Raw genomic sequence first — 10,943 nt, 5'->3', positions numbered from 1 at the left:
GCATGCCTTCAGGGCAGGTTGGCAAGGCTTGAGGATCTGGGGATTGAACCACAGCATCCTGAGCCTGACTGCTTTGTTTAAGCAGTCACTTAAACAACTAAGCTAATGGGCAGGCCCCTAAAAAGCTTTCTTAAAAACAGCTTTAACTGTATTGAGAGCCTTAGAAATGTGCATGGCCTTTACCCAAGAAATATTCATAAATTCTGACCAATTAGATAATGATATTGTATAGACTATAGAAGCTTATTCTAAAAAATTGTGTATAAAAAAGTATGAATAAATATGTTCGCATAATACTTATAATAATGAAAAATTTGTTTCTTTAATTTTTTATGTATTTAGTACAGGGACTTCAGGGTCTCACTATACAGATCAGACTCTAGTGATCATCCCATTACACCCTCCCAAGTGCTGGGATTACAGACACACGCCACCATGGGGCCCACTATTAGTCCTGTCTCAGCACCTCCCAGGAGAAGGGATGGCACGGCATGCCAGGGAATAAATGAAAAATTTAAAACTAATTTAAAACAAAAAATATAAAAATCAGTTAAATTGTGGTTAACCTCAAAACTGAATTCATGCCACTTAAAAAATGATATACAGTATTAGCATAGTAATGAAACACAGATTACTGTACACACTTACATGCACAAGTCTGAGGTAAAGTTTTACTAGAAATCTGCAAGTCTAGCTGTACTGAGATGATGTTGATGATGCTGGTTCTTGGAAAGCCATCAAAAGAATCTATGTTTTGGAACTACTAGTGCAGGTGATTGTTTTCAGCAGGCAGCTTTGGGAAACAGTGAGATCTTTGAAGTATGAGGCACTTTTATGGTGAGTCATTAAGGAAATGAAGGGAAAACAAGTCTTAAGGAAAATTAAGTCGTAAGGAAATGAAATGAATTAACCAGGAATTACTCATCCAATCCAGGCTGCAGATTGTCTAAACCTTTCAAAACTATGTAAGTTTGAGGCAAAAGAGAAGAGATAATGGCTATTTGGGGGGAGATTATAATAACTGGATGAGCTCACAAGAGCATCTGCCTTCTAGGAGATAATAAGAGTCTCTCCTGGGGCCGGCGAGAAAGCTCAGCATTCTAAAGTGCTGGCTTAGGCAAGCTTAGGCAGTGTGGTGACCATAGTTTGATCCCTGGCACCACATGCTATGCCAGCCCCACCCCCAGGGTGGGCTGAGCCGACCCCCCAAAAAAAGTCTTTCTTGAACTGTGTGCTGGTTGCAACAAATGAATTTACTTTATAAAAGTTCGTGGTCTGTGTGTTTTCTGAAAGCCTGTTGTATTTCAGTAAATATTTCATAGAAATGTATAAACTGGGGCCAGGGAGTTGGCTCAGTAGAATAAGTGCTTGCCTGGCAAGCACAAGGACCTCAGTTCCATCCCCAGTTCTGCCAACAAAAGTCATTTGGGGCTGGGGAGATAGCTCAGTAGAATAAGCGCTTGCCTGGCAATTGCAAGGGTCTGAGTTCAATCCCCGGTTCCAAAAAAAAAAAAGAAATGTGTAAACCTATATATTCTGAATATATGCTCATCATGTTCTAAAAACATATCCTCATTACACTACACTAAGAGGGTAGTTTACTTTTGACCTGGGATTTGAAAACTTAGGTTTTAGACTCAAAGGGATAAATATATCTTCTGATTCAGTTAGCGATTTGTTGAGGAACCCTAGGCAAGTTGCATTTCACTAATAATGAGGGTTTCTACTTAGGTTTGCATTTCTCAGTGGATTTGGTTTCAATACCTGTCTTAAAGATGCTTGAAAATATTTAGGGCCCTCAATACCCTTCTATTTTTATGGGTTGTAGCTATCAATGTTTTTGTATTACAGATTAAAACAGAATGAGAGTATAAGCCCACATTCTGTTAGCCTGTGAATTATGATGGCATCTCATAAAATTTAGAAAATTTTACTGCATGAGAGTGAGAATGAAAAATGTAAATAATGTCTTCATATTATTATAAACATAATTGTGACCTCAGTAATGAGAAGACCTCAGAGGTCTTGGGAATTGTAAAGCTCCCCATACCACACTTTGATAATGCTCCATTGAAAACAATAGATAAGGATTTGAAAGAATTCTCATTATAAAATGCCAGGTAAAAATAGTATATTATGAACATACATTATGTCATTTCAGTAATTTTTTTGGTATGGGGTCTCACTGCAGTTTGGACTCATAGTGATCCTCCTATTTCAGCCTCCCCAGCACTGAGATCACAGGTGTGCAACAGGTTTCAGTGGCTGACTCAGCATGCCCAGGGTTATGGGGCCAGCATGGCTTGCAGTACTAGGGATCCAAACCGGGTCCTTGTGCTTGCCAGGCACGCATTTAGACCACCGAGCTATCTCCCCAGCCCCTATAATTTTTTAAAAGTAAAAAGATTCTATCCAAAATTACAGGGGCCTGGGGAGATAGCTCAGTAGAAGCACAGGGTCCTGAGTTCAATCCCCAGTACCGAAAAAAAAAAAAAATTATAAACATGAAAAGAATCAACATTTATAAAAATGATTGTATCTACATGTCAGCAATGTTTATTACCAGGTGTTAAAATTTTAAGTGATTATTACTTTCCTCTTTGATTTTCAATGTTGTCCTGATTTTCCACAATAAATACATACTACTTTTAAAGTCATAGGGAAAAAAATCTTTTCAGTGAATTTTTCTTCTTCAATAATTTCCAACGCTTATACTTTGTTGTAGTACAGTAGGGCTCTCTAATAGGCTCTTAATTTTATCTGTGAAATCTAAGTAAAAAGAAAATTGTAGTATAAATTTTGCAACACAAAACTTTTCTGTTTAGGTTTATTCTCTAAATTATTATGAAATTTAAAATCACCAAAAACATTACATGTATGGTGCAGTCTTGTGCCACCTAAGGACACTTCAGTCAGATGCATGTGCAGTGGTGGCCTGTGGTAGTGTATTGCCTATGAGGATGTAGCCATCCTAGCTTTTGTAAATACGCCGTCCAGTGTTCACACAGCAGTGAAATTGCCTAGCAGAGTATGTCTCAGAACATACACATTCTTGTCATTAAGCAGTGCATGATTGCAGCATCTTTGTAATACTCCATTTTATACTGTACAAGAACTCACTTATAAAAGAGGATGATCCATTTGCAGTCCGCATAGCCTGCTAATAATTTGAGTTATCATTTTTTTGTTTGGTAGGAAAAGACTCAGGCTGTGGAACTCTGGCAGAATGTTTCTCAGGAGCTGAACAGGCTACAGAAACTGTACCAGGGACATATGACTGAGGCCCACATTCATGTGCTTGAAAGCCAAAAACAAAAGGTAATTTTAATAATTATAATTTAAAAGTAGGTAATCTTGGTGCTCATGATTTTGTTGTCTATCAGTAACAAGTTGCATTCTTAAAAAACTGCTTTGGAGAGAAATACCTATGTCTCTATTTTTTCTTTTTTGGTACATGTTTGCAATACGTGCATTTGCAATCATCTTAGGGATTCGTTTCTTTACTTTTCTCCTTCCCTTCCTTCTTTTTCTCTCTTAATTCCCTGTCCCCCTTTTACATTCTTGTGGATATTACTAATCTTAGTTCATGTTGATGGCACAAGATACCACATTTATTGGGGTTATTAGGATCCTACACATAGAATAATCTCACTGTAGATGTTTCCCTATTCCTTACCCCTTAGTCCCCTGGACCCTTTTCGTTCCATCTCCTCCTATCCTATATTTTGTTTTGCTTTGGTTTGTTTATTGGGGGTGGACTTTGGAGTTGTTTTGCTTTGTGGTAGTGGGAATTGAACCCAGGGCCTTCACACTGAGCTTCCTCTGCAGCCCGTTTATTATATTTTATTTTGATATAGATTCTCTTTATGTTTCTGTGTTGCCCCAGCTGGGCTTCCACTTTGACTCCCTCCCTCTGTCTCTTGCGCTAGGCTCACCAGCCCTTTTATACTTTTTTGATTTTGAGAGTTTCACCAAATTTCCCAGTTTGGCTTTATACTTGTTATCCCTTCTCAGCCTACTCTTCTATGTTTTCTTACATTATTAAGTAAGATCTCTGATACCTAGAAATATATTTTATCTTTTATTTATTTATGTATTTGGTACAGGTTCTCACTATGCAGCTTGGACACATAGTGATCCTCCTGTCTCAGCTTCCCCAGCGCTGGGATTATAGGCGTGTGCCACCACGCCTGGTTTCAGTGGCCAGCACAGCATGGCATGTGGTACTGGAGATTGAACCCAGATCTTTGCACTTGCCAAGCAGGCCCATAGATCTACACTGCTGACTATCTCCCCAGCCCAACCAGAAATATCTTAACCGCTTAAGATAATCAAAGCACTATGCCAGTACACATTTGGTTTTATAATATGAAGAGCTGTAAAAACTGTATCTAGGTCTACAAAGCAGATATAAAATTACTTTGTACAAATGAACCTTCAGAGCTTTCATATGCTTAATTTCCTGTCTGTTTGAAATGAAATGAAAATGTTACTGGGTAATGTGCTAGCGAACAGACTTACTCAAAGATAGTGATCATCACCATGTAAAATGAAAGTATTTACATTGTTAAATGTGACCTATTACTGAAATTTGTTACTATAAAGTAACCAGTAAAATTTTAAAATAGCAAGACATATTAGTTTTTTTGAAATATTCTTATTATTATTATACTTGGGCTAAAGAACTCATATAATATTGTCTGATTTTTTCATATATGTTCTGCTTTGAAATAATTTACATGTAATTTAATCCAGAGAACTTTAAAACTTTGAAATCCAAAAACCACATTAAAAAAAAATAAATTCTTTGAGGATGTTTAGTCATTTAGATCAATCATCTAAGCCCATAAGTTATCTTTTTTTACCTGAATAAAATCATTCTTCTACTATAGCTGTGCACTTAGATTTTTTTTTTTTGTAAGTGACTTTACAAATAGCACTTCATCTTCATTTCTCTGGTTGTGTATTAATCCTTAATTCTGTCACCTCACTTATCAATAGCCTCTCCCAGTTTTGTGTTATCAATACTAAAAAAGTTTAATAGGATCCCAAACATGAATGAAACAATTTTTAAACTTTTAGGGTTTGAAAATATTGTAAATAATGTTGAGCAATAACTCTTGTACATGCTTTACTTTATAGGTTTAGAATAGGTTTAAGATGTAGGAGACCCTCTGGCTATGCTGCGCCGGCGGGACCTGCCAGTCCCAGACCAGGCGCAGCGTGGGTGAGAACCTCTTCCACCCCCTTAGAACACCTCCAACCACTCCGCAGCAACCCCCTCAACACGCCTCAACACATGAGAATTTCTGCCGTATTCTGAGGCCCCCAGATCCAGCACTAGCCCAGACCCGGTGAGTGTGTGGGAGAGCTTGCTCTCAGCCATATTCCACTTGTGCCCTTCAGACTCAGCTTAGGCCTGGCATACAGGCCTGGGGTGAAACCCTGCAACTTCAGTCCCTACACAGAGAGTAGGGAAAAGAACCACACATCTAGTCTAGGAGCACAAAATCTTGCCAGAGGGACACAACAGGTTCACTCCCAAGGGCAGCAGCAGGAAGAAGCTGAGCACAGCAGCAAGACCCAAGCCAGAAAGAGCTGGATAAGTCCAGAATTTGTAGATCTGCACCTGAATTTCACTAGGTGCTAAGGTTATAACTGTACCTAAGCTCTACAACAAAGGTCAGAAGATACTGCTACAAAAAATAACAATAAGAAGGAGCAAAATGCAATCTCAGACCCCAAGCCAATCCATAACAAGTGCAAAGGACACTAACACAGAACAAATTGGGAATCACACAGCTGCAGTCAGTGAATCAACAGCTTCTGAAATAAAGAAACAACTGCAGAAAGGTATACAGGAACTCAGATTGGAAATGAAAAAAGAAATCCCTGAATTAACAGCATCTGTAGCAAAGAATCAAATGAAGAAACATATGGAGGAAACCCAATGCCCACCCAGAACAAGTGCAGAGTACACTAGCTCAGCTAAAATGGATGAATTAAAAGTGTCAATAGTAAATAAGCAACAGCAGAAACTTATACAGGAACTCAGAGTGGAATTCTTTTCTGAAATAAAAAAAGAATTCTCTAAACTCATAGCATCTGAAGGAAAAAATCAACTACAGAAACATAGGGAGGAAACCCAATCTGAAAAAAACACTGTAGTAAAATAATTAATAACTGCTTCTAAAGAAGACATTGATAAAGAAGAGAGAGATTAGAAAAATGACTGATTCCTTGAATGAGCAATACCGGAAACAAATAGATCACACAAAGGAAGGTCAAAGAGATTAGAGGAACTTAAAATCTAAATCATAAGCTTGCAAAACCGTTTGAGTGAAATTGAAGGCAGAGTTTCAGATCTTGAAGACGCTGGTGCAGCTAGGGAAAAGGTAAGAAAAGATCTCTTAAAAACAACTAGGATGCAGGAAAAAATAATCATCATTTGCAAAATGATGCAAAGATGAACAATGTGAGACTAATAGGTATCAATGAGAAAGAAGGAGTCAATACAAATGACATTAAAAAAATATGGGCAGAAGTAGTAGTAGCAGAAAACTTCCCAAATATGAGGAAACAATCTGACATTCAAGTAACCGAAGCATACAGAAAGCCAAAAAACATCAACCCAATTGACAACACACTGAAATGTATGATAGTCAAAATCCCAGAAATTTAGCACAAGAATAATATACTGAAAGCCACTAGAGAAAAGAAGGAGATCACATTCAAAGGAAAACCCATCAAAATTATGGCCGACTTCTCTTCACAAACCACGAAGGCAAGAAGAGCATGGAGCAGAGTACTTCAAGTCCTCTATGAAAAAAAATTCCAGCCCAGACTACTATACCCCGCAAAACTCTCTTTCAAGTTTGATGGAGAGTGAAATACTTCCATGATAAAGAACAACTAAAGAAATTCATGATGACAAAGCCAACCCTACACAGACTCCTGAAAGATTTTCTAGAGAGGGACCAAAATGATCAGAACTCCACAAATGAGATCAGAAGCAACCAACTAACTAGGGCAGGGAATTACACATGGTACAAAAAGGAGTAAGCAACAACAGGTAAACAACATGTCGGTCGTAAGTCAATACATCTCAGTTATAACCATCAGTGTAAATGGACTCAATTCACCAATTAAGAGAAATAGACTGGCATCTTGGATTAGGAAACAAAATCCAACAATATGCTGTATACAAGAAACACATTTAACTCATAAAGACATTCATAGGCTGAAAGTCAAATGATGGAAAACAATACTACACGCACCAGCAGCTCAGAAAAAAGCAAGGGTAGCAATCCTATTCTCAGACAGTCTCAACATCAAACCAAGAATGATCAAGCAAAATAAAGAAGGCCACTATATACTAGTTGGGGAAAAATTCAAGAGGAAGAGGTAAAACTCATAAATATGTATGCACCAAACATGTAAGCACCCAACTATATAAAGCAAATCTTAATGGACATGAAAAATCTAATATCCAATACCACAATCTTAACAGGAGACCTTAACACCCTCTTGTCACAAAAAGATAGTTTAAGTAGACAAAAAATTGGCAAAAAAGTAGCAGAACTGAGGCGTAGCTTGGAACAAATGGACTTGGGGACATACACACAGTGTTCCACCTGATCACAGCTTAATACACATTTTTCTCTGCTGCACATGGGTCATTTTCTAAAATAGGCCACATACTGGTGCATAGGTCAAGATTAAGTATATGTAAGAAAACAGAAATTATCCCATGCATATTATCTGACCACAGTGGAATGAAACTCGAAATAAGTGACAAAAGAAACCAGAAAAATACCCTAAGTACATGGAAATTAAACAACACCCTACTCAGCAACAAGTGGGTCACAGATGAAATTAAACAAGAAATTCAGCTGTATCTACAATTCAATGAAAATTCAAGGACAACTTACTGGAATTTATGGGATATGATGAAAGCAGTTCTCAGGGAAATGCATAGCTGTGAACTCACACATTAGGAAAACACAATGGGCAAAAAATAAACACCCTAATGTTACATCTCCAACAACTAGAAAAGGAAGAGCAAACCAAACCCAGATCCCAAAGACGCGAGGAAATCATAAAGATTAGAGCAGAAATTAATTCAATTGAGATGAAGAAAACAGTTCAAAGAATTAATGAAACAAAAATCTGGTTCTTTGAAAGATTAAATAAAATCGATAAGCCCCTAGCTAACCTCATCAAAAAGAGGAAAGAAAAAATTCAAACACAAGCAATAAGGAATGAAAAGTGTATAATTACCACAGACCCAGTGGAAGTTCAGAAGATTATCAATAGCTACTTTGAGAATCTTTACTCTTACTGAATAGAATACACAGAAGAAATGGACAGATTCCTAGAAAGGTGCAAATTACCACAGCTGAATCGACAAGATACAACCACTCTGGATAGCCCAATAACAGCCAAGGAAATATGTAATGTAATAAAAAATCTATCGACAAGAGAAGTCTAGATCCGTATGGATGCACAGCTAAATTCTATAAGAAATTAGCAGAAGATATAGTCCCTATACTCCTCAAACTCTTCCGTGAAATTGAAAAGGAAGCAATCCTCCCAAAATCATTCCTCGAGGCAAGTACTATACTGACACGAAAACCACCAAAGACGCAGGTACAAAAGAGAACTACAGGGCAATCTCCTTCATGAACATAGATGCCAAAATCCTCAATAAAATCCTAGCAAATAGAATACAGCAAATCATCAAGAAGATTATACACCATGACCAGGTAGGATTCATCCCAGGGATGCAAGGATGGTTCAGTATTCAAAAATCTAGAAATGTAATAATTATATCAATAGAGCTAAAAGTAAAAACACCATCATCATCTCAATTGATGGAGAAAGGGTTTTGACAAAGTCCAACACTCATTCATGTTCATAGTCCTACAGTGAATTGGAATAGATGGCCTCTACATCAATCTGGTAAAAACCATTTATGAAAAACTCATTGGCTAACATAATTTTAAATGGGGAAAAACTGAACTCTTCTACTCTTAGATCTGGTAAAAGACAAGGATGTCCTCTATCACCACTCCTATTCAATATAGTTTTGGAATCATTAGCTAGAGCCCTTAGACACGAGAAATAAAAGGAATAAGAATAGGTAAAGAAGAAAGTAAATTATCATTATTTGCAGATGACATGATACTTTACATGGAAGACCCAAAAAACTCCACCAAGAGCTACTAGAATTAATGCAGGAATTCAGTAGTATAACAGGATACAAAGTCAATACCCAAAAGTCAGTAGCATTCCTCTACAAAGATAACAAACATACTGGGTGGGAAATTAGAGAAACAGTACCTTTTACAGTAGCACCAAGGAAAATGAAATACCTTGGAATTAGTCTGACTGAAGACGTCAAAGATCTTTTCAAGAAAAATTACAGTACTCTTAAAAAAGAGATCGTAGAGGATTTCAGAAGATGGAAAGATATTCCATGCTCCTGGATAGGAAGAACCAACATTGTGAAGATGGCCATACTCCCAAAATTGCTGTACAGATTTAATGCAATCCCTGTCAGACTGCCACCAACATACCACACAGACCTAGAAATATCGTTCCTAAAATTTATTTTGAACCAGAAAAGACCTAGAATACCGAAGGCAGTCATAGGCAATAAAGACAAGGCAGGAGGCATTACAATTCCTGACTTGAAATTATACTGCAAGGCTACTGTGATAAAATCAGCATGGTACTGGCAATGAAATACACCTGAGGATCAATGGAATAGATTAGAAGACACTGAAGACTCTACGAAAAAACTCAACCACCTTATCTTTTTTCACCTATTCTTTGACAAAGGGGCCAAATATACTCACTGAAAGAAAGATAGCTTCTTTAACAATTGGTGCTGGAAAAACTGGATCGCTACATGGCGAAAACTAAAATTTCCCCCAGGTCTATCACCATGCACAAAGGTAAAGTCAAAATGGATTAAAGATCTAAACATTAATACAGAAACACTAAATCTCCTGGAAGAGAAAGTAGGAGGAACTCTTGAACTCATGGGTAGGCAAAGAGTTCATGAACAAAAATCAGATCACACAGGAAACACTTGAAAGAATTAACATTTGGGAACTCCACTTATTGAGAAGTTTCTGCAAGTTAAAAGAAATTGCCAACAAAGTGAAAAGACAACCCACAAATTTGGAAAAAATCTTGACAAATAAGTACTCAGACAAAGGTCTGCTCTCTAGAATTTATAAACAACTAAAAAACACAAGGAACTCAAAATTAAAAGACCCAATCCAAAAATGGGCATCTCAGATGAACACACACTTCTCACAGGATGGAATTAAAGAAGCAAATAGATATATGAAAAACTGCTCCACATCACTAGCCATCCATCAAATGCACATTAAAACAACATTGAGATATCATCTCACCCCAGAAAGAATGGCTATCATAAAGAAATCAACCAACAGGAAATGTTGGAGAGGGGGTGGAGAAAAAGGAACTCTTGTCAACTGTGGTGGGAATGTAGATTGGTACACCCGTTATGGAAATCAGTGTGGAGACTCCTAGAAAATTAGGACTGGAAATGCCATTTAAACCAGCTATTCCCCTACTGGGAATTTTCCTGGAGGTTCTGAAAACATCATATCATAGTGGTATATGTATACCTGTGTTTATAGCAGCACAATTTATGATAGCCAAATCTTGGAAACAACCAAGATGCCCATCACCTGAGGAATGGATGAAAAAGAGGTGGTATTTTTATACAATGGAGTATTGCTCAGTTATAAAGAATGATAAACTGGAAGCCTTTATATTGAATTGGATGCCACTTGAACATATACTCATAAGTGAAATAAACCAAACACACGTGTGTAAACATCATATAGTTTCCCTAGTTTAGGAACTCAAAAGAAGAAATACAAATAGAAAGGTATAATACAAGT

The 10,943-nt window shown here is 37.3% G+C and overlaps 1 protein-coding gene across 2 annotated transcripts in view; it reads left to right on the top strand.

The window, feature by feature from the left end:
- Window positions 1-10,943, top strand: part of Sclt1 (sodium channel and clathrin linker 1) — a 262,327-nt gene that overhangs the window by 62,792 nt on the left and 188,592 nt on the right. For both annotated transcript variants that reach the window (XM_023719509.1, XM_023719507.1), the window contains one exon: window positions 3,196-3,318. In XM_023719509.1, coding sequence (XP_023575277.1) covers window positions 3,196-3,318 — 123 coding nt within the window. The remainder of the gene's footprint in view (window positions 1-3,195; window positions 3,319-10,943) is intronic.

This window comes from Octodon degus, unplaced genomic scaffold (genome assembly GCF_000260255.1).
Source record: "Octodon degus isolate 3935 unplaced genomic scaffold, OctDeg1.0 scaffold00068, whole genome shotgun sequence".
Classification (NCBI taxonomy): Eukaryota; Metazoa; Chordata; class Mammalia; order Rodentia; family Octodontidae; genus Octodon; species Octodon degus.
The sequence above is the reverse complement of the archived record's forward strand: the minus strand, read 5'-3'. Positions and strand labels throughout refer to the sequence as shown.